At 45.7% G+C, this 23,484-nt stretch overlaps 1 protein-coding gene across 1 annotated transcript; it reads right to left on the reverse strand.

Moving 5' to 3' along the window:
- Positions 1 to 1,659: 1,659 nt before the first annotated feature.
- Positions 1,660 to 22,110, reverse strand: Coq5 (coenzyme Q5, methyltransferase). The gene is made up of 7 exons (XM_057763891.1): positions 21,905 to 22,110; positions 18,041 to 18,190; positions 14,857 to 15,078; positions 9,752 to 9,858; positions 4,403 to 4,491; positions 2,951 to 3,062; positions 1,660 to 2,870 (listed from the first exon to the last, which is right to left on the reverse strand). The coding sequence occupies exons 1-7, from the start codon at positions 22,104 to 22,106 to the stop codon at positions 2,769 to 2,771; spliced, it is 984 nt and encodes a 327-aa protein (XP_057619874.1). The 5' UTR covers positions 22,107 to 22,110; the 3' UTR covers positions 1,660 to 2,768.
- Positions 22,111 to 23,484: the final 1,374 nt, after the last annotated feature.

Genomic DNA, 23,484 nt, shown 5'->3' on the forward strand with positions numbered 1-23,484 from the left:
GACTGCAGGGTTGAGGACTTGCTGTGTGGGATTAGACATTTTAGTGCTCTTGGAATGTAATGCTTGACTGGCCACACTGGTTTCTCCAGATTATTTGGGCTATTAGGACCCATCCCTGTCACCCCAGCACTCAGGAGGCTAAAGCAGCACTGTAGATTCCTGGTGCGCCTAGATCGGAGGGACAGTGCCGTGGGACTTAGCTCACTGGGCTGTGCTCGGAAATCAATTAGTAAAGGAATCAGTTTCACAGAACAACCTGATCAAAGCTTGGTCACCAAGAGCTCCCTGTTGACAGTTTCAGAGAAAGCATATGTGAGACTCCTTACAGGCTGAGAACCAACCCACACTCACTTTATGGACGTACAAGGGTCCCAGCAGGGCTGCCTGTTGACCATTTTCACAGAGTAGAATGCAGACTTGACCTGACCACGATCGTATGGGTAGCATCAGGTCAGGTACAGCTATAAACACTTTCTGCACCTGAAGTTGTTAGAGGCTGCGAGACTGCTTTACTGTTGATGTATGCCTGTGGAGGGCAGCTGGGCAGTAGGTTTACCGTGTGGCTGCCAAGACTCAGACTCAACAGCAAGTCTATCCCATAATCCATCTTGCAGGCCTGTTGGCTTTTTGTGACTATCTTATGAAGCCCAGACTGACTTCACTTGCTCTGTAGCTGAGGATAACCTTGAGCTAATCTTTAACCACTTGCCAAGCCCTGGGGTTGCAGATGTACACCATCTCTAGGTCGTTTTACCGTCTTGTGATAGTTGGCATGAAAAGATGTAGGAGCCTACAGTTAGGGTATTTCAGATTTGTATCTATTTGGACAGGTAGAAATGTTTCCATAAATTGAGTCCCTTTCCCTCTTTATGACCAGCTGTATATTATTTGAAACCCAACTGGAATTGACCATCAGTCTCCAACACTCCTTAGACTGGACATTGAGGGTTTTGATGTATTTGATCTGGCCCATGCTTTCTGTCAATAGACTGGTAGCTTTTTAACTTTTTCAGGTTCAGGTGCGAGAAAACATGTTGCTTATAGAAATAAAATTGGCTGGATGGTTTATGGATTATCAGTGCCTGCTCCTTCCTGTTAATGCAAAAGCCAGTAGTCTCCAGCTGGCTGAGAAAAATAATGTAGTTTAGCATGTCAGCTGCTCTTTCCTGCTGTTCTGAGACATCTGCAGTTGGCTGTCTGGGAGCCATTTGGAGACAGACAAGGTCTTATGTGATCTGTTAGTGACTCCTAGTGTGCTGTAGCCCTATTTATTTTGTTGTCTTGCTTTTGTTTTTAAGAGACAGGGTTTCTCTGTGTAGCCTGGCTGTCCTGGAACTCTGAAAACCAGGCCTTGAACTCACAGAGATCCAACTACCTCTGCCTCCCAAGTGCTGGGATTAAAGGAATGCACTACCACCGCCCAGCTTCTGCAGTTTCTTAACAAGACTTGATACTAAATGTCCTGTTCAAAATACACGTGAAGCCTCTTAGCATCACACTGGACTGTACAGTACATGCTCTGCCTAGACCCATAAGGAATACCGAAGGGGCAGCCTGTAGTAATGGTCTGTTGTTGTTTAAGCTTTCTGAGGTCAGTATGAGCTCGGTGCGCAGCCGCAGCTGGCCTGGAGCGTGCTGTGCAGACTCGGCCTCAGCCTGCAGCCGTCCTCCTGCCACCTGGGTGCTGAGGCTGCAGTTTGTGCCATCATTCAAGGCTCATAAGTACATGTATTCTTTAGATTTATATCTGTTTTACTGTTTATGTGTATCACTGTTTGCATGTATGTGTGTGCACAGTGCCCATAGAGGTCAAAAGAGGTATTGGGTCCCCTAGCATAAGCTACAGATGGTTGTGAACCACCACGTGGGTGCTGGGAACCAAACTTCAATTTGCAAGCATAGTGAGTGCACTTACCCACTGAGTCATCTCCCAACCCTGTTATAAATTATTTCCTTCCCCACTCTCTCTTCTTTCTTTTTACATGTATAAATGTATTCTGACAAGCCCTGTTTACTAAGACTGCTTTCCTGATAATGGACACGAGAATGGTGCCTGCTGACAAGACTGACAGAAGGGTGCTGACATGCACTACCTTTGTTTCACCTCCCCCAAGAAAAAGGGACAAATAGCACCCACAATGTAAACTTTACTGCTTTACAAAACCCTACTTTTGTTTGTTTGCTTCTGGTGATGAGAACCAAACCCAAGCCCTCAACAGGCTAAGCATGTGCTCTCCCACTGAACCGCACCTTCAGCCCCTGGTTAGTCTAAAATGTGCTCACCGATGAGCACCTCACCAGCCCAGGGTTCTAATATTGCCAGTGTTCTGACGTGGACCTGGGCTTTTGGCCCCAGATTCAACACTAGTCTGAAGGGCTGGTTCAAACCATCCTTGGGGTCCAGTGATTCATTATCCCTCTGGAAGGCGTCTGTGACAGACGAGCTATGAGGAAGTTTCAGCACTGTGTGAGTGCTGGTTTTACCTGACTCCACACTGCACAGCCAAGTGTTAGCAGGAGTTCAGCAAAACCAGACCAGACACTTCTGGGAGAAGGCCCTGGTGGCCCGGGCAGCTACTAATGAGAGCTGCAAAAACCAGCAGGGGTTTGTTTCTTCCTTTTTGAGACTGGTCAATGCAGAACATGAACCTAAGGTTTGATGGCCTTCAAGAGAAGAGCGATGCTCAGCTACTGTCTCATCGGGGAGATTATCTTCCAGCTCCAGACCTCCGCTCAAATGACCGGTTTGTGCTGCACACAGAAAGGAGCTAAAGTTTGAAGCCAGAATGAATGGCCACGATTCCTGTTGTCAGGTTTTCATAGGTCACCTTCTGAAAGCCTGCATCCTCAATCATCTCCTTGAACTCTTCCTGAAACACAAGAGAAGCACATTCAGGATGCTTGGGTTTCGATCTCAGGGTGTTGGCTGTAAATTACAAAAGCTCTGTACCTGATTTGGGAACTTCCGAATACTTTCCACAAGGTACTGATAGGACTTCCAGTCTCCTGCAATGACCTCCCCAATGACAGGGATCACCTGGAAACTGTACAGATCATAAAGCCTAAAAAAACAACGAAGGCAAAGATTAAGATTAGAGTGGATTCTGGGTGTATTCCCTGTACCAATAACATAAGAAAAGTGTGGGGCTAGGGGAGATAGCCCAGCGGTTAAGAATGTTCTCTGTAGCAGGCATGGTAGTGCACACACTTAATCTCAGCACTTGGGAGGCAGAGGCAGGTGGATCTCTTTGAGTTTAAAGCCAGACTGGTCTATATAGAGAGTTCCATGACAGACAGCCAGGGCTACATAGTGAGACCCTGTCTCAAAACAAACAAACAAATCTTTACAAAAATGTGCTTGGATCAATCCCTTAATATTAAGTGGGGAGCCAGGCGGTGGTGGCGCACGCCTTTAATCCCAGCACTCGGGAGGCAGAGGCAGGCGGATCTCTGTGAGTTCGAGACCAGCCTGGTCTACAAGAGCTAGTTCCAGGACAGGCTCCAAAGCCACAGAGAAGCCCTGTTGCGGGGGCGGGGGGAGAGTAAGTGGGACAGTGTAAGCCAGGAGTCACTGACTCAGATGTCTACAGGGGTCAAGCAAGTGACTGAAACAAGGCAAGTAGGCCAAGAGCAAGGCCAAGAGGCACACAGGGAGTGACGGCTGCTTAAAACTGGAGGAAAAGCAGTTAACTCTGCCTCTGATGCCTGCGTGGAGGAGTTCGCCCTACCAAGCAGTGACACATCTGATTTTTCCAGTGAAGCTGGAAATCCAGGTTTCATGTTAATTTCCTGATTTTACATTTTTAGCTGGCTGGTGGGTTTGAGATAGTCTTATTCATTCTGTAGACTAGTCTGGCCTGAACTCATTTTACAGACCCAAGCAAGGGTTGAACTTGAAGTGATCCTCCTGCCTCAGCTTCCTGAGTGCTAGAATTACAGGTATAAGCCACCACACCTAGGTTTAAATTTCTTAAAATACCATATGAGTCAAACAAAATGAACCGTGTGGGCTAGGATGGCCTCTGGGTGTTTGCTGAGGCTCTTCTGGCCCAAGCATTTTCACTAAGAACTCACTGACCTCTTCAAGAATCCCTGCTCCAGGCCGGGCGGTGGTGGCGCATGCCTTTAATCCCAGCACTTGGGAGGCAGAGTCAGGCGGATCTCTGTGAGTTCGAGACCAGCCTGGTCTACAAGAGCTAGTTCCAGGACAGGCTCCAAAACCACAGAGAAACCCTGTCTCGAAAAACCAAAAAAAAAAAAAAAAAAAAAAAGAATCCCTGCTCCTTGGGGCCTCTGAACTTACAAAGTCAGATGCCTGTCTGTAGCTTACTGGCTATTTTCTATTTTGGGGTGGGGAACTTTTTGCTAGTCAAGTTTATAAAGCTCTGTTATCAATGCTAACCTGGATATGAGGGGATCATTCACTTGGCTAAACTCCAGACAGAGAAACCGTCCTCCTGGCTTTAGGACCCGATGGGCTTCCTGGAGTGCCTGAGAGAAAGAGCGAGAAGAAAATCCTCAGCAGACCTCTCCACAATTCCAAGGGTGAGAGGCTGGTTTAGTTTCTATGTGCACTGAATGAAACATTCCCCATAAATCCCCTTTTACATCCTTAGGATTTATAATGCAGAAATTACCCCATGTTCAGGCACTTGCTGCCCTGTGACTAGAGAAAGTTGCTGATGCAGGCAGACAGGCACAGCTCCATGAAGATGAAGCTTAGAATCATGCATTAGAGCTACAGTGCGTGTGCATCTGTGCACCACTTGTGTGCCGGTGCTTGCAGAGGCCAGAAGAGGGCATCATATCCTCAGGAACTAAAGTTAGACACAGGTGTGAGCTGCCATGTGGATGCTGGAATGGAACCTGGGTCCTCTGGGAGAGCAGCCATTGAGCTATCTCTCCAGACACCAACATAACAATTTTAATTAAAGGAATATGACAGAAAATGACACATATGTGGATCATTCATTTTATATGGCACAGAATGCAGCACAAGCCTGGTGAACATCATGGGAAATCTGCACAAATACAACCTACTTAGCTATTGTCAAAGGAGGAACTAAGAGTTTTATTTGATAACATGGAGAAAAATCACCACATAAGCCCAACCAATGGCTCAGGCCTATAACCCCAGCTACTAGGGAGACCACACAAGGCCAGCCTAGGCTATAGGGTGACTCTAAGACCAGCTTAACTTAATGAGACTATTAATGAGTATCTATAAAAAGCTCTTAAGCAACACAGACACATACAAAATCACTGATTTATGTGTGCGTGTGTGTACTTGTGTGCACCTGTGTTTCTTTAGAATGCTGAAGACTGAACTCAGGGCCTTGCACATGCTAGACAAATTCTCTTCCACTTAACTGCAACCCCAGTACACACCTGGCCTTTTCCCTGGAACTTGCTCTATGGACCAGGCTGGTCTCGAAATCAGGGATCCGCCTGCCTCTGCCTCCTGAGTGCAGACTGAAAACGTGTGCCCCACAGTTAGCTCCTCCTGCTTGTGTAGCCAGCACTTTACTGGGTGAGCCATCTCCCCAGTCCTTCCTAAGCACTGGGGTTATAGGCATTGCCAGCACACCGACTTTGACAGACACACTTAAAAGGCACAAAACATCTGTACAAATATACACAAGGAATTGGAGACTGTGTGGGAGAAGAGGCACCAAATGCTGGGAGGTGAGTGTGAGGTTATCACTGACACAATCTTCAACTTTGATCTTATTCAAAAGTATTTCATTTTAATCTTACTTTTTTGTTTTTGTGAGATACAGTTGTTACTGGGTCTGGCTACAGGACAAGAACTCATCACATAAGACTCCTGTGGCCTTAAACTTGCAATGATGATCCTGCTTCTGCCTGCTGAGTGCCATATCACAGGTGTGAGCCACAACAACAGGCAAAACACGTTTCAGTCAGAGCATATAATAAACCTTTTACAGAGAAAGGGATGGCCATAAAAACCAAGCTACAGAGTGGGTGCTGGCTGCCTAGCACCACTACAAACTGCACAGAGCAGCAGAGAGAAGGGCTCGTTCTCGCTTACAATCTGATAGGTTCCAGGCTGGGACAGGGTAGACCTTTGCCTACAGACTATGGTGAAGAGACACAGTATGGTAAACTGCTTACCTTCACCTTGAAGTCAAGAAGCAACAAAGAAGTGATGTGGGAAGTCCTTCTGTATATGTTTTGTGTTTATTGGTTAATGAATAAAGAAGCTGGTTGGGCAAAGGCAGGGTAGTATAGAGCTAGGCAGGAAAACTAAGCTGGGAGAAAGTAGGCAGCATCAGAGAGAAGCCATGTAGCTGCAGGAGAAAGATTCCCTCCAGAGCCTGGCGGAACTTTGCCAGTAGGCTGCGACTAATGGGGAACCTTGTTAGCCAACCATCTTTAAGAGGTGGGTCTCAGTTAAGGCGTGGCTTCGCTGGGACCCAGGGTAAAAGGTGTGCACCTCTGTGTGCATGCTCCCTGCACCTTTTCCCACAGGACTGTGCTTGGATTTCTCATTTCCTATTTCGTTAGTTTCCCCCTTATAATAAATAAAATATAATTGTTTTATCCTTAGCTAGCCTGGTCATTTCTACACACGACCTCATGGTGATACATAGATTAATAAAGATGGGTTAATTTAAGATGTAAGAGCTAGCTATCAATACGCCTAAGTGATTGGGCAAGCAGTGTTTTAATTAATACAGTTCCTGTGTGATTATTTTGGGTCTGGGCAGCCTCCAACTACAAATAAGTTCAGTTTTTGTTTTATTTTTTGAGACAAACTCTCATACAAGAGGCAGTAATACCTGGCCTTGGTTGTTTTAAATAGGATCTATCAGGCCAGGAGACATGTGCCTTTTTTAATCCTAGTACGCTACAACCAGAAGCATATATAATGAGTCTAAGGCCAGCCAGGGTAACAACATGAGACCTTTTCTCCAAAACAGACAAAACAAGCCCACAAAAACCAAAACAATGACAACAAAGATAGGCTCTAGCTATACAGCCAAGATAGGCCTGCAACTCTAGCTCGGCCTCCCAGGTCCTGTGATTGCTGTATATGTTGACATGCTTGGCTTAGGAAACTGCATTCTAGCAAGTTATCAAATCCAGAGAGAGGGTGGCAAAGACCCTCTGGCCTGTAGCCAGGGAGAAATTAAATCTGAACGGAGTACAGTTTAGTGGACTGAACCCTTAGCTTGGAGGAATCTATGGACGTTCCAGTAGCTAGTATCCTAACTAATTGGAGGGCAATCATGTGGCCGTTTGCAGAGGCTTATGTGCCACGCCTGGTGTCACAAATAGTGCAGAATGTGGAAAAGAGAAAAATTTCCCTTCATAGTAGCAAAGTAATTATTTACAGGATTAATTTGTCTCTTCAGAGAGAGTTTTTTTTTTTTTTTTAATTTATTTAACTTCATGTGCATTAGTGTGAAGGTGTTAGATCCCCTGGAACTGGAGTTACATACAATTGTGAGCTGCCATGTGGGTGCTGGGAATTGAACCCAGGTCCTCTGGAAGAGCAGCCAGTGCTCTTGATCATTGAGCCATCTCTCCAGCTCCCTATGTTTACATTTCTTTTCTTTTCTCTTTTAAAGATGTATTTATTATGAGTACAGTGTTTTGAGCACCAGATCTCATTACAGATGGGTGTGAGCCACCATGTGGTTGCTGGGAATTGAACTCAAGACCTCTGGAAGAGAAGCCAGTGCTTTTAACCTCTGAGTCATCTCTCCAGCCCGAGAGAGGATTTTTTGTTTATTTTATTTTTGTTTTTAAGCTGGATGTAGTAGCTTATGTCTGTAGTTCTAGAATTTGGGAAACTGGGGCAGGACTGCTGCAAGTTCAAAGCCAGCCTGGACTACACTGTGAGTTCTAGGTCAGCCTGGCTATTGAGTGAGACCCTGCTTCAAAAGAACAAAATGAGGATTTGTTTTTTCAAGACATGATATTGTTACATGGGTCTTGCTGGCCTGGAATTCACAATGTAGAACAGGCCTCAAACTTAAAGCAATCCTCCTGCCTTTGCAGGAGTGTTGAGAATATAGCCATATGCTACCACACCTGCCTACAAAGTGCTTTTTTTTTTAAATTAAAAGATATAGCTGGGTGTGGTGATACATACCTTTAATCCCAACACTTGGGAGGCAGAGGAAGGTGAAGCTCTAAATTCAAGGGCAGCCTGGTCTACACATGAAGTCACAGACAGTAAGTTCTATGTCAGGACTACATATGGAAACCTTGTCTCAAAAACAAATCACACACACACACACACACACACACACACACACTCTATATCTATATATCTATACCTACACCTATATATCTAGCGTGTGTGTGCATGTGTATATGCGCACATGAGCACACACGTGGAGAACAACTTGCAGGAGCTGATTCTTCCACCGTGTATTTCCTGGACTGAACTCAACCCATTAGGTCTGGTAGCAAGTGCATTTACCTGGCACTTTTGATCTTGGTTTCCAAGTAATAAAATAGAGAAAGGGATAGAGGTGGCAGAGAGAGGGGGAAGTAAGGGAGAGAGAGAAAAATAAAAACAGGACAGGGAGAGAAGGGCAGGGAAGGAAGAAGACTTAGAGAAATGCTAGAGAGCTCAAGGCCCCTAACCGCCAGGAGGCATGACCACTCAACTGACCTACGGGGTTTCCACAAGGCCCCATCTAAAGGTCCACAGCACCTTTCAACAGCGTTACCCTCAGGTCTCTTGGAGAGTACTATTCAGACCAGAGCAATCCCTACAAAGAAAGTCTTGCCTAGAAATATAGGAGTCAGACAGTGGGGGCCCACAACACAGAAAAGAAGCCAGTTTCTTGCATATGGTCTTTAAATGTTTGACAGAATGTTCAGGAGGAAATGAAGAGTTGAATCCTATTGAGCTATGAGCACTCTCTTCCCGCTGTACTGGAACCATGATGTTCCCTTCTGCCTGTACAGCATCCAAGTGCCTCTTTCTGTGTCTGACCACGCCTCTAACCTGCAAACTCACACAGCTTCACAAAAGGAAACAGGAAATGCCACGGTCCAACCATGAAGAGAATGTAAGTGCCAACCCAAGCAACCAAGAACTGGTTCTAGCTTAACATTGTGGCAACTAAGAAACAAAAAAGCTCTGGGTGGGGCTGGAGAGATGGCTCAGTGGTTAAGAGCACTTACTACTCACACAGAGGACCCAGGTTACAGTTTGCAGTACCCATATCAGGTGGCTTCTAACGTCCTGTAACTCCAGCTCCAGAAGATCCAACATTCTCTGGTCTCCAAGAGCACTTGCATGACACAGTGCATAAAGACTCACATAGGTACATACATATATACATCAATAATATATATATACATACACACATATATATGTATGTGTGTGTGTGTGTATATATATATATATATATATATATATATTTTTTTTTTTTTTTTTAAGAGAAGAGCTATGGAGATAGCTCAGTGGGTAAGAGCACTTGCTGTAGAAGGAAGAGAACCTAAGTTTAAATCCTCAGCACCCGTGTAAAAGCCATGCTTCTCAGGGCCAGTATACCAGCATACACACACCATACACACACACACACACACACATACACACAAAGATGAGAAAGAGGAGGAAGAAACCTCTAAGTTTAAATGGTCACTCCTCTTAACTACTGGGCCCAGAAAAGAATCTTCCCTGTCTTCACCTGGGATAGGTCCACTCCAGGGGAACTGCTATCCTGAAAATCACATGCATCCCGAGGATGCATCTATTTCATACCCGGTCAATGTGTGTGACATTCCGGATCCCAAAAGCAATGGTGTAAACATCAAATTTGTCATCATCAAAGGGCAGTTCTTCAGCATCTCCCAGTACCCATGCAAGTCCTGGAAGACAAAACCAGTTCTGGGTATAAGTCTAGGTCTAGGTAGCTATTTCCCATCACGCCACAGAAGTAGTGAATCTGAGGAATCTGTAGGAAGCCAAATAAAAGTGTAAGTGCCCTAGGCATCAATGTGTGTGGCCTTGTGGTGGGGGTGGGGGTCCAGCGGCACAGAGCCCATGATGCAAAGTCTGGGTAATGCCAGAGTTGAAGTGAGAGAATTCAAGAACTGTTTGTTGTGGAATATTACTTTAACTATGTAAAGGTCTGTTACATTTGTTTATGCTGCATTTGTTTAACGATGTAAAGATGTGTTGCCTTGCCCGCCTAAGGCACCTAGCTGGTCTCATAAAAAGCTGAATGGCCAATAACCAGGCAGTAGAGCAATAAGCAGGGCTGGCAGGCAGAGAGAATAAGTAGGAGGGAGAAGAGAAGAGAGAATGAGAGAGGAAATGAAGGAGACACCAGCCAGCCAGACATGGAGTAGGACATACAGAATGAAAGGTAAAAAGCACCAAGTCAAAATGTAGATGAATAGAAACAGGTTAAACTAAGTTATAAGAGCTAGTGGGACAAACATAAGCGAAAGGCCGAGCATTCATAACTAATAATAAGTCTCCATGTCATGACTTGGGGGCTGGCGGTCTGAGAAAGTCTGCTACATTTGGTGTCGTGGAGACTAGATTCGGTGTCAGAAAACACCTGCCTTCTCCACTGTACCCCTGGCTGCCTTCACTGGTGTCCTCCAATTTTAAAAACCTAACTTATAGCAGGGCAGTGATGGCACACACCTTTAATCCCAGCACTGGGGGGCAGAAGCAGGCAGGTCTCTGTGAGTTCAAGGCCAGCATGGTCTACAGAGAAAGTTCCAGAACAGGCTCCAAAGCTACACAGAGAAACCCTGTCTCGAAAAAACAAACAAACACCCACTAATTTATGTGGGGACAGCTACCCAGCAGCATTTCTGTTTCAGCGCTAGAGATCAAACCCTGGGCATTCTGTGTGCTGGGCAAATGCTGCCCTTGCATTACATATCTAGCCCTACCCTAAAGCAATGTTTTTCTAACCAAGTGCTTCATAGTTAGCACTGTGGTAAAGAGTTATGGCCTTAAGGTTTTACTTACTACTTTTTTTTTTTTAAATAGTTTTCAAGACACGGTTTGTCTGGGTAGCCCTGGCTGTCCTGGAACTCGCTGTGTAGACCAGGTTGGCCTTGAACTCACAGAGAGTCACCTACCACTACCACCCAGCTCCAACTTTCTTTCAACTTTTTATTAACTAAATTGTCCAAGACTAACCATAAAACGAACTCACCAGGCTGACCTTGAATTTTTGATTCTCCTGCGTCAGCCTCCCAAATATCTGGGATTATAGGTCTGAGTGATTGGTCTGGTTCTAAATTCAAACGACAGTGGCTCCTCATCAGTATAGCTGTGTCCTGAAGGACAGTGATTTCGATTCCATTTACTAAGGACCAGCAAGGCGGCTCCCAGGAAAAGGTGCCGGTCCCAAGACTGACTCCTGAGTTTGAAACTACTTGGGGGAGCAGGGCAGTGGTGGCGCACGCCTTTAATTCCAGCACTTGGGAGGCAGAGGCAGGTGGATCTCTGTGAGTTCAAGGCCAGCCTGGTCTACAAGAGTTAGTTCCAGGACAGACTCCAAAGCTACAGAGAAACCCTGTCTCGAAATACTAAAAAACAAACAATCAAACAAACAAACAAAAAACTACATGGGGGAAGGGGAAGGAGAGAATCATTTTTTACAAATTATTCTTTGACCTCCACAAAAACACGCTTATGCACACACACACACACATAGGCACACAACGGAAATTAATGTAGAAACTCCAACACTGTCAAATGAACATTATGGGAGGCCACTGTTTTGGATTATGCTCTTGCACTAGGTCCAACAGACCAGACTGAAAATTACAGTGGATGTCTTGTGCTCAAGTTCCTACATCCATGTGGAAAATGACCTGTGAAACTTGAGGACTAGCACGGCCCCTCCGACTTTACTCCTACAAAAAGAAAGGAACCACTAGAAACACTCCGCTGATAACCACTCCTGCCCTTCTGGACTCATTTACAAAGACAGAGACTCTGAAGCCGCCAGTTGACTTTTGATTCTTCCCTTCTGTTTTCTCCAGTCTTTATCTTTTCATAAAACCAACCTCCTTGTTTGGTCATCGGAACATTTTGCTTCCCTCTGTGGAGCAGGCTGCATTTGAACTCAGACCCACCATCCACTTCCTCCCAGGAGAGTTTCCGCTTAAGTGACTACATCTGGAATAATGTCAGCAAAGGACAGATTCTAACCATTTAGCTCAAAGGATTTTTGTTGTTTGTTTTTGTGTGTATGTGTGCCTGAGTGTATGCAAGTGCACCACACATGTACAAGAGCCCACAGAAGTCAGAAGGGGGTGCTGGAGCCCTGGAACCTGAGTCTTGGGCAGTTGTAAGCTGCCATTTGGATATTGGGAACCCACTGCAAGAACAGTCTGCTCTCTCAGTCACCGAGCCATCTCTCCAGCCCCTAGCTTAAAGCCCGTAAGTGGCTTTACTTTTCATTGCTTAATCAGGCAGGTAGAGGTAGAACTGACTATCAGGGGCTCAGGACCAGCCCTAGCTGCTAGCCTGCATAATGTGACATTTTGTCTCCAACAACAGCGAATTCCTAAGCAGGTTCATGGCCACACTGTAGAGGAGATGGCTCCAGAAATGGAACATTACCTATCATTTCGCTGTTCTCCGTTCTCTATGGCTGAGCACCAGACAAAGGAAATGCATTTATCAGTAGGAGTAAGACGCTAGTGTCTTTGTCCAGAGACTGCCTTCTGGCTAACGTGGATAGCTAACAAAGGAGTCCTTCATCAAGAAAGCCAAGTGGGCTGTAGTTCGTCTAGGCAGCTTCTTCTTGATGTGTGAGGAGGAGGAAGAGAATAATTGGCCTAAAATAACCAGACATTCAAGTGGGAGGGAGACAGAGAAATGCTGACATTGCCCAGAGTGTTGACCTTCTTTGCGACATGCCCTTGTCTCTCTGGCTGCCTGCACTGCCTTGATGGCACGGAAGAGGGCAGTCTGGCAGTCCCGGAGAGCCAAGTCAAGAGGGCAAGCTTTGTTGTTTGAGATGGTTTCACTGCGTAGCCTGAACTGGTTGGGAACTGACTACGTAGAGCTCTCACAAAGGTCTACCTGCTTTTGCCTTCCAAACTCTGGAATAAAAAGTGTACTGCAGCCAGGCGGTGGTGGCGCACGAATTCAAGGCCAGCCTGGTCTACAGAGCTAGTTCCAGGACAGGCTCCAAAGCTACAGAGAAACCCTGTCTTGAAAAAAAAAAAGTATGTATTACAAGTCGTTGGTGGTGGCAGCACACCTTTAATCCCAGGGTTTAGGAGGCAGAGGCAGGCAGATCTGTGAGTTCAAGGCCAGCCTGGTCTACAAAGTGAGTTCCAGGATAGGCTCCAAAGGTACGAAGCTTGGTTGTCTAAGGCAAGTATTTTGAAATATTCAATGGTCAGATGTAAAATCAATGGCAGGATAGCATAGTCAGCATGTGCAAGAACCTGGGTTCAATCTCCAGTACTTAAAAAGGTTTTTAGAAAGAAAGAAAAAAGGAAGAAAAAGAAAATCGTGTGACTTAAGAAGCTCCTGTTATGAATTCAAGGCCAGCGTGGTCTAAAGAGTGAGTTTCAGGCTAGCCAAGGCTATACAGTTAAGACCCTATCTCAAAAAAAGCAACAACAAGCCGGGCGATGGTGGCGCATGCCTTTAATCCCAGTACTCGGGAGGCAGAGGCAGGCGGATCTCTGTGAGTTCGAGACCAGCCTGGTCTACAAGAGCTAGTTCCAGGACAGGCTCCAAAGCCACAGAGAAACCCTGTCTCGAAAAACCAAAAAAAAAAAAAAAAAAAAAAAAAAAAAGCAACAACAAAATCAACAACTTGAAGAAGATTTTTAGGGCGTGAAATGGTTCAGTGGGTAGAGGTGCTTGCTGCCAACCCTGACAACATAGCCCAGTTCCCAGGACCCACGTGGTGGAAGGCGAGAACCAACTCCCACAAGTTGTCTTCTGCCCTCCACACACATGCTAAGGCACCAGTATAATCTCCTCTAGTCCCCATAAATAAAAACATAATTTTAAAAAGTAACAACGGGGCCGGGCAGTGGTGGCGCACGCCTTTAATCCCAGCACTTGGGAGGCAGAGGCAGGCGGATCTCTGTGAGTTCGAGACCAGCCTGGTCTACAAGAGCTAGTTCCAGGACAGGCTCCAAAACCACAGAGAAACCCTGTCTCGAAAAACCAAAAAACAAACAAACAAAAAAAACAACAAAAAAAGTAACAATGGGGGCTGGAGAGATGACTGGGCTGGAGAGATGGCTCAGCGGTTAAGAGCTTTGCCTGTTCTTCCAAAGGTCCTGAGTTCAATTCCCAGCAACCACATGGTAGCTCACAACTATCTGTAATGAGGTCTGGTGCCCTCTTCTGGCCTGCAGGCATACACGCAAAACAGAATATCGTATACATAATAAATAAATATTTTTTTTTTTTAAAAAAGTAACAATAGCTGGAGAGATGGCTCAGCAGTTAAGAGCACCAGCTGTTCTTCCAGAGGGCCTGAGTTTGATTCCCAGCACCCAGCAGGTTTACAAGCATCTGTTACTCCAGTTCTAGATCTGATGCCCTCTTCTGCCCTCTGCAGGTACCAGGCACCCACATACTGCAGAGACATATGCAATCTAAACACTATACAGATTAAAAAAAAACTGTGACAACAAAAAAGAGGATCCTTAAGCTCTTTGGGCCACACAGCACCGCTCACCAAGCTTAGCCCGTTGCTCCAATTCTGGAACACACGTATAAGCTGAGTTCAGTTACCATCTTCAGTCCCTGCTGATTGGTTACACGGCCAGTGGCTGGACCATAAACACTTGAGAATTGATGTGCATCGCCTTATTTCCTAAGCCTGCAAAAAATGCTGCGTTGGCTGAGGGACTCACCGGCTGTGTGTCCTTGGTCCACGGCTTTCTGCTTTCCAACCTTTAGCATCTCCCTGTTGATGTCACAGACCGTGACAAGTGAACCACCTAAGGGGTCCTCTTCATTCTGGTACCTTTTGGCAATTTCTTCCCAGGATAAATTTTGCTGAGCCCGTAACTGTCTCCTCTGTTTCCTCTGATGCTGTGCCTGAACATAACGAAGGAACCGGAATGCAATGTCACCTGAGGGAAGCCAACAGAAGGAACGATAAGAATGAAACCGAGCAAAAAGTATCCCAAGCTCCAAAGAGCAGAGGCAGGAGGCATGTGATGGAGGAAGGACGCTTCTGCTCCTTTCAACAGAACCATTCCTCCCTCCACCCCAAAAGGATGCATCTGTGTTGTCTAGGCTGGCCTTCAACTCCTGATCCTCCTGCTATAGCATCCTGAGCTGGGACTATAGATGCATGCTACCATGCCTGAGTTACACTAAACCTTTCTCCTTCCTTCCTTCCCTCCTTTTTTTTTTTTTTTTTGTTAGTAGAATCTTTTTTATTCAGAAAAAAAAAAAAAAAAACAATTTTTTTTTCCAAACACACACAGGAGGGGGTATGGGTAAGGGGAGGTATCTGTCTGTCCAGACCCAGCCCCCGGCCCATGTGGTTTTGGCAGCAATAAGGGAAATGGGGTAATGACCCAAAAAATAATGGTATGTGTATGTATGGAAAGAAAGGGTGCAAAAGCTGAAGGGAGCGGTGGGGGAGGGGACAGATGAGGTCAGTACTGGGAACGCCGCAGGTGGGAAGCCATTTCATAACATTTTTTGTTGATCAAACCACCGTGGACACTTTCTTTGCCCATCAGCAGGACTAGCGTCTTGGCAGTCATGGTGACAGTGACATTGAAGGTGGGGGCTCCTCTGGTGCTCTTGGTACGAAGATCCATTTCTTCCCTCCTTTCTTATTTTCTCATTTGATACTGTTTCATGTAGCCCAATCTGGCCATGAGTTCACTAAGTAGTCCTGGTACTCATGCCTCCACTTCCTGGGTGCTGGGATTATATGTATACATCACAGAACTGGGGTTTAAAATCATTTTCACATTAAGGGCTGCAGGTGAGGCTCAGTGGGAACACTGCTTGCCTAGCATGCACAAATTAAGGAGCCCCACACCTAGCAGAGCATACACCAAATAACCAAACATGGCTGCGCTGCGCACTTGGGAAGTGGAGGAGAGAGGATCAGGTCAGCACGACTATGTAATGAGTTTAAATTTAGCCTGTGGTAATGAGACCTGTCTCAAAACAAAAACAAAAACAAAAACAAAAAAAAAAAAAAAAAAGAAGCCACTTACGACAGCACTGCCCAGTACTTGGGAGGCACGTGGACCTACATAGCAAGTTCCAGGCCAGACATGGCAACATAGTAAGACCCTCTCTAAAAAACAAAAAACTACAAAAGTAATGTAAGTAGTATAAAATGGCTCTCTGCATCTATAGGTTCCAATCTACAGATTCGACTATGGACCACTGGGCAGTGAGGTCTACCAAACCCACAGACTTTGTCATCATCCCCTAAACAATACAGTGAAACAGCAGCTCACCTGGCATCTGTAGCTGCCATGTGGCATTGCGCTCAACCAAGGGCTTGAAGCAGGAGCCTAAGCAAGCGCTCTTCCACCAAGCAACACCTCAACCCAGCACACATTCTGTCAGTGTTATTATTGCTGCTTTGTTTTAGACAGGAAGGGAGTTCACGTTGTCTATGTTGTCCTCAAGTTTGCTATGTGGCAGAGGGTGACAGTTTCTGTTCCTTCGGCCTCCACCTTCTGAAGGATAGGACTGTAAGTGTGTATGGCCAATCCTGGTTTCTGTGAATCCAGAGTTTCGTGCATGCTAAGCAAGCTCTCTACCAACCAAGCCACATCTCCAGCTCTTAATTGTTTGCTTTTCTTATTAGGTTTGTTTATTTGTTTGGTTTGTTCTTTTTTTTTTTTTTTTTTTTTTTTGGAGAAAGGGTCTCTCTGAGTAGCCCTATCTGTCCTGGAACTCAATCTGTAGACCAGGCTGGCCTTGTACTCAAGAGATCTGCCTGCCTTTGCCTCCCAAGTGCTGGGATTAAAGGTGTGTGCTACCACCTCACGGCATAATTTATTTTTAAGATTTTGTTTCTATTATGTGTATTTTTGCATGTGTGTGGGTTTGTGCACATAAGTGCAGTGCCTGTGGAGTCCAGAAGAGGGTGTTGGACCCCTGGAGCTAAAGTTACAGACAGTTGTGAGCCACTTGACATGGGTGCTGGGAACTGAACTAGAGCTCTCTGCAAGAGCCGTGTTTACTCTTAACCATTGAAATATTGCTCCAGCCCCTATCTGTTTGGTTTTTGAGATAAGGTCTTGATTTGTAGCCCAGGCTGGCCTCACATTCACTATGGAATTCAGGCTGGCTTGGATTCTCCTGCCTCAGCCTCCCAAATCTGAGATTAAAGGCAGAGATGTACATTTTTTTCCACAGATGCTCAGTGTGCAATAAGGAACAAAGGCCTACAGTATGCTTTGATGTCTGATGTGGGAGTGGATAAGGCAGGAGGGCAGCCTAAATAGCTTATGTCCTGAGCAGCTTATGTTGTCTGAGAAAAGGCCTTTCTCCAAACAGAAGGAAAGGAGATTAAAGGCCAAATGGAAGATAAACAGGCTGGAGCAAAGCTTTATGACACAAATTTTTCTACAGTACTTGTGAAGCCATGGTTTACTCCCAAGCATTGAGGAGGAAAAACAAAACAAAACAAAGAACAAGCTGGGCATGGTGCCCTGGGCCTGTGATCCCAGCACTGCGGAGGCAGAAGCAGGAGGATCACAGGCCGCAAGGAGTTTTAAGGCCAGCTTGGGTTGTTACAAAGGGAGTTTAAGCTCAGCCAGAGCTACACTGTCTCAAATATAAAAAAAACAAAAATCCAAAGAGATAAAGCAGTCATTCAGATAATGAAATGTCACAGAACACTTTTTAGTTGGTGAAATCTTTTCTTAGAAAAAGCGCCAGGCACGAAGCTGCCCTGGAGCAACATGCTTGTCCTCTATCAGAAGTCAGCCGCACAGTGATCCTTCAGTCACCACCGCTAGCCTAGCGGCAGGTGCGGTAGCCCACTTCACCAGCAGACAGGTCTAACAGGATACTCAGCCTTCCCAAGGACACCAAGCAAGGTATTACCTGTGCCTCCAGCCACATCAAGCAGTTGGGTCCCGGGCAATGGGTGCATTTTCCTGATGAGCAAATCCTTCCAAGCACGATGGATGCCGAGACTCATCATGTCATTCATCACGTCATACTTCTTGGCCACACTCTCAAACACCTGATAGACTGGCGTGAGACAGACACAGTTATCAACGGGATGCTTTCCCTTTTGAAAGTGCCTGTCTTTGCAAGGGGATGCTAAGCCACAATGCTTAACATTAAACCTAAGATGCACCTTAACATTATGTTTCCCTTCTCATGGTGCTGGGGATTGAACCCAGGGTCTTGCACATGCTAGGTAAGAAGCCCATCAGCGAGTGATTTCCACAGACCCCAACACCACCCTGCATCAAATGCTTAAAGGTTCACAAGAGAAACCAACCTATTTCCTAATGCCCAGCATCCCCATTCAAACTCAGTGAGTGTAAGCGTGAAATACAAGCTTCGGGCAGTTTTTATTCCATGACTCATTATGAAAATAAGAGGTATATGTCATAATCAGTAACCAGTTATGTCATCTACTTTATAGACTGCAGGCTGCTGTGTGTCATCATGGATCAGTTAATCAGCGTACACTCATTCATGTCAGACTACAATACTTCTACTGTGTCCTTGTCTCTTGGTGACAAACCCATTTGGTATACTTAAATAAATGAAAGAGGAAATTGAGCAACAAAGATGAGTGACCAGGGGAATAAGGGTAATGATTAGCGACCGTGACTAAAGCCCTGAATTTAATCTCCAGCACTGAAAAAAAAAAAAAGCAAGCAAACAACAATAGCAACAACAGAGAGTTCGTCACAGAAATGGCGGAGCAGAACGAGAATGCGTATACAAGGGGTGACTGTGGGGACACAGATACTGATGTGGCCCGAGAGCCTCTAGATCCACAGCAGAGGAACTTTGTAAGGATAAACTTTCTAATCTGGGTGAGGCATAAGGATTGTGGCAACCGGGTTCAAGATGACTCAGAAGTGGTAGAAAATAAAAATTAGAGGGTCAGCCGGCAATGGTGGCGCACGCCTTTAATCCCAGCACTCGGGAGGCAGAGGAAGGCGGATCTCTGTGAGTTCGAGGCCAGCCTGGTCTACAAAGGGAGTTCCAGGACAGGCTCCAAAGCTACAGAGAAACCCTGTCTCGAAAAACAAAAAAATAAAAATAAAAAAATTAGAGGGTCAGGAAGATGGTTCAGGGGGTGGAGCTCCTGCCATAGGGTCAGGGAGAGGGCTCAGCGGGTGAAGCACCTGCCACAGGGTCAGGGAGATGGCTCAGCGGGTGGAGCACCTGCCATAGGGTCAGGGAGAGGGCTCAGCGGGTGGAGCACCTGCCATAGGGTCAGGGAGATGGCTCAGCGGGTGGAGCACCTGCCTCCAAGCCTGAAGATGTGAGTTTGACCCACAAGACCCATGTGGCAAAGGAGAGAACTGACTCCTGAAATTTGTCCTCTGACCTCCCCGGAGCCCACAGACCCGCACACACACACACAAAATCAATACAGATGTAATAGATTTGTTTTAGAATTTCCATTAAAGGGGTTCTTAGAGGTATTTCATGATGGTGAGAACACAAGTCACCTCTTCATGCTCCAGCAGAAACTTTAGATAGGGGTTAAAGGCAATTTGCCAAGTCAAAGGACCCATGCTTAATCTCTACTGTAAGCACCATGACAAGGGGGCAAAGTGGTCAAATTGCTCCTGGTGCATTTTTAATTAGACTAAAACAATTTTATTCTCAGTGTTTGGAATTTTTCTTAGGATTTAAACATTTTAGGCTAATCTTTAAAATATGAGCTAAATCCCATTTGTGGGCTTTTAAATATATATATTTAAAATAAAATATATATGTGTGTGTGTGTATAATGATTTTTATCAAGACAGGGTTTCTCTATGTAATATCCCTGGCTGTCCTGAAATTCACTTTGTAGACCAGGATGGTCTCAAACTCCGAGATCCGCCTGCCTCCCGAATGCTAGGATTAAAGGTGTGCACTAGGACATCCGACCCTTAAAATACATTGGTTTTTATTTTATGTGTATGAGTATCTGCCTGCATGTATATGTCTATGTGCCACATGAGTGCCTGGTGTCCATGGAGGCCAGAAGAGGGTATCTAAGATCCCTTGGGACTAGATATAGACCAGTTGTTCTCAATCTTCCTAACACTCTGACCTCTTAATACAACTAACTCCTCTTGCTGTGGTAACCCCAAACATAAAAATTATCTCATTGCTATTTCATAACCATAATTTCGATACTGCTAAGAATCATAAGGTAAATATCTGTGTTTTCTGATGGCCTTAGGTGACACTTTTGAAAGGGCTGTTTCACCCCCAAAGGGGTCATAGCAACCTACAGGCTATGTTGTTATGGGCAGTTGTGAGCCATCATGTGAACGCTGGGAATTAAGTGGGTCTTCAAACGCTTTTACTGCTAAGCCATCTCTCTAGACCCTTGATTTATTTATTTATCTATCTCTAGCCCTTTTTCTGATTTATTTATTTTTGAAGAAGGGTCTTGATATGTAGCCCAGGATGCCTTGAACTTGTGATACTACCACAGCCTCCTGAATGTTGGAATTATAAGTATGGGCACTACATTCAATTTTATTTCTTTTCTTTTCTTTTTTTTTTTTTTTTGCGACAGGGTCTCTCACTATGTAGCTCTAGCTATCCTAGAACTCACAGAGATCCATTTGCCTCTAGCTCGCGCGCGTGTGTGTGTATGGTGTGTGTTTTGAGTATTCGAGACAGGGTTTATCTCTGAAGTTCTGAACCCTGTCCTGGAACTTGCTCTGTAGACCAGGTTGGCGTTGAACTCACAGAGATCCCCCTGCCTTTGCCTCCCGGACTGCTAGGGTTAAAGGCGTGCACCACCACAGCCCAATTTATGTATTTTTTTGAGGGGAGGGAACGGTGTCTTTCTTTAGTAAGAAACTAAGAATGGGGACTCTGTAGCCAGAAAACCAAATGGTGTTAAGATAGTGGTTCTCCCACTTCAGTAATCTTAAATTTGTCTCTGGAGAGACAGGCTCTCACTATCTGAGGCTAGCTTCAAATTCGAGGTATAGTGGATAATTACCTTGAACTTCTAACCCTCCTGTATCCACCTCCCTGGGATCCCGGGATCACAAGTTTACACCACCACACGCAATTTACGGGGCTCTAAGGATCGAACTGAGCCGCGAGAGGGAGAGGCAAGCACTCTACCAACTGAGCTCCGTTCCCCGCCTGACTACCAAATCTTAAATTCTCCAAGTTCTTGTTTAACTGTTTCCTAAGAAAGGGATTAACATTAGTCACCAGTGGGAAACTGAAGTGAGAAATGGGGGTGGGGGGGATGTCTACAAGGCGCCTGACATACAACCTCGAAACTGATGACAGTTAAGGATCATGCTGTGCTTAAAAGGGGGGCAAGTCGGGTTTGGTGGCACACGCCTTTAATCCCAGCACTCAAGAGGCAGGTGATCTCCACACGTCAAGCTTGACACCGAGGGACACAAGGGGGCGTGTGGCGTGGTGTAGCGCCTCAAATGCCTGTATTCCCAGTGTATCTCTGTGAGTTCGAGGCCAGCCTGGTCTACAAGCGGCAGTTCCAGGACAGGCTCCAAAGCTACAGAGAAACCCTGTCTGGAAAAACGAAAAAAAAAAAAAACAGAAGAAACACTCCCCAGTTACAGAAAATGAGACTCCAATAGTAGGGAGTTGAGTGTGGGAGGTGGGTACTGCTCGGAAGTCAGGACCAAAGCTCTAGGGCTAACAGGACGTTACATCTGCCTGCAGATGGGTGAAGGAAACCAAATCGGTGACAGACAGGTCCCTCCATCCGCCCTCTCGCCCGGTCACCTTTGCCCCCTTTCTCCTCCTCGGACACAGTCTCAAACCCGAAGTGCGTTTCTGCGGCTCGCTTCTCTTGGGACAAGGACCGCGCACTCGGCGTGGCTCCGAGCCAGAATCTATGAAACCCGGGGAGCCCGCAGTCTCCCGTTGCCCGCGACCACCCGCGGCAGCAGTAGCGCCATAGACCACAGCTTCTGGGAGCCGCCATCTTGATATCCTGGCGACTGCGAGCGGAGGGCACGTCGGGTTGCGTCACCAGCCGGGTGACGGCGACCGGCAGGAGTCAGTATTAGTAGAACGCACCCGAAAACGCCCGTTGTTAAGACGTCATGTTTGGTTTAGGATTTCAAAACTTGAACAAGTGTGCAACAGGTGTTCCCTAACAGAATTTAGAATTCACCAAGAATGAGGAGAGCTCGGAGTGAGGCCCTAGTTGTGTCTGCTGCCAACCAGTACCTCTGCATCCCGCGTGCTAGAGTGCTCCACTTGTTTCCTGGTGCAGAATCTGGCTGAAATGGAGGCATGTTGTTGTTAAAAGACCAAGATTACGTGATCAAAAATGTTTTGGCTTTAATTATATGTATTTGTATCTGTGTGTGTACACACACACACACACACATTACTGTGTGTCTCTGAGAGTATGTATATGTGAGTGTAGGTGCCTGTGGAGCCCAGAGGCATCTGATTTCTTGGTGCTGTATTTCTAGGCAGGTGAGCCTACTGATATGGGTGCTGGTGATTAAATTCCTGCGCTTTGCCTGAGTGATAGGCATCATAACAGGTGAGCCATCTCTCCACTGCCTATGTGTTTTGGTTTTGATTTTTTTTTTTTTTTTTTTCGAGACAGGGTTTCTCTGTGGTTTTGGAGCCTGTCCTGGAACTAGCTCTTGTAGACCAGGCTGGTCTCGAACTCACGAGGAGGAATTAAAGGCCTGCATCACTAGGCATGGCTTCCTTTTATTTTTATTTGTTAACGGAAAGGATAAGGCATTACAGACCATCTTGTACAAAAGCGAGCATAGAGGCTGCAAAGTTTTTCTTGAATTTCTGTTTCTGTTTTAATTCCCCTTTCAAATGTATATTTTCTGTAAATATTTCAACAAGGAGAAAGTGCCAAGAATCCTAAAACCTAATCTGAAATGAAAAGTCTCTTCTTGGTTTAATATAGCCCAACAGATGGACACCTACTGCATTGGGAGTCTCTGGCCCTCTCTTCCATTTTTATGAATGGCAGAAGGAAGAAACTATTCATCCACACACTTAGAATTCTCGTGTCTTTGCTATGTGCAATAAAATTTCATCACAGAATTTTAGTACTCCCAGCACATCTACTTACGTGTAAGAATGGATCTCAGGATTTGGGGCTGTTCCTTCTGGACACCACATTACACTTTCTAACTGAAGCTCTGTGTGTGTGTGTGTGAGAGAGAGAGAGAGAGACAGAGACAGAGACAGAGACAGAGACAGACAGAGACAGACAGAGAGAGACACAGAGAGAGAGAGTCTATAAAGTGTAAAGAAAGCAGAACCTGATGGAGAAGCTCTGTAATCACAGATACTTGACGGGGTGCTGAGGTAGAAGAATC

The sequence above is a fragment of the Chionomys nivalis genome, chromosome 3 (genome assembly GCF_950005125.1).
Source record: "Chionomys nivalis chromosome 3, mChiNiv1.1, whole genome shotgun sequence".
NCBI lineage: Eukaryota > Metazoa > Chordata > Mammalia > Rodentia > Cricetidae > Chionomys > Chionomys nivalis.

Bases quoted from the DNA above. Each gene is read 5' to 3' on its own strand.
- Coq5 (XM_057763891.1), bottom strand. From the start codon at position 22,106: ATGGCGGCTCCCAGAAGCTGTGGTCTATGGCGCTACTGCTGCCGCGGG. The intron at 15,079-18,040 runs GTAATACCTTGC...GGCTTCCCTCAG, and splicing joins TGATGTGGCTGGAGGCACAG to GTGACATTGCATTCCGGTTC. The intron at 2,871-2,950 runs GTACAGAGCTTT...CTTGTGTTTCAG, and splicing joins TTCGGAAGTTCCCAAATCAG to GAAGAGTTCAAGGAGATGAT.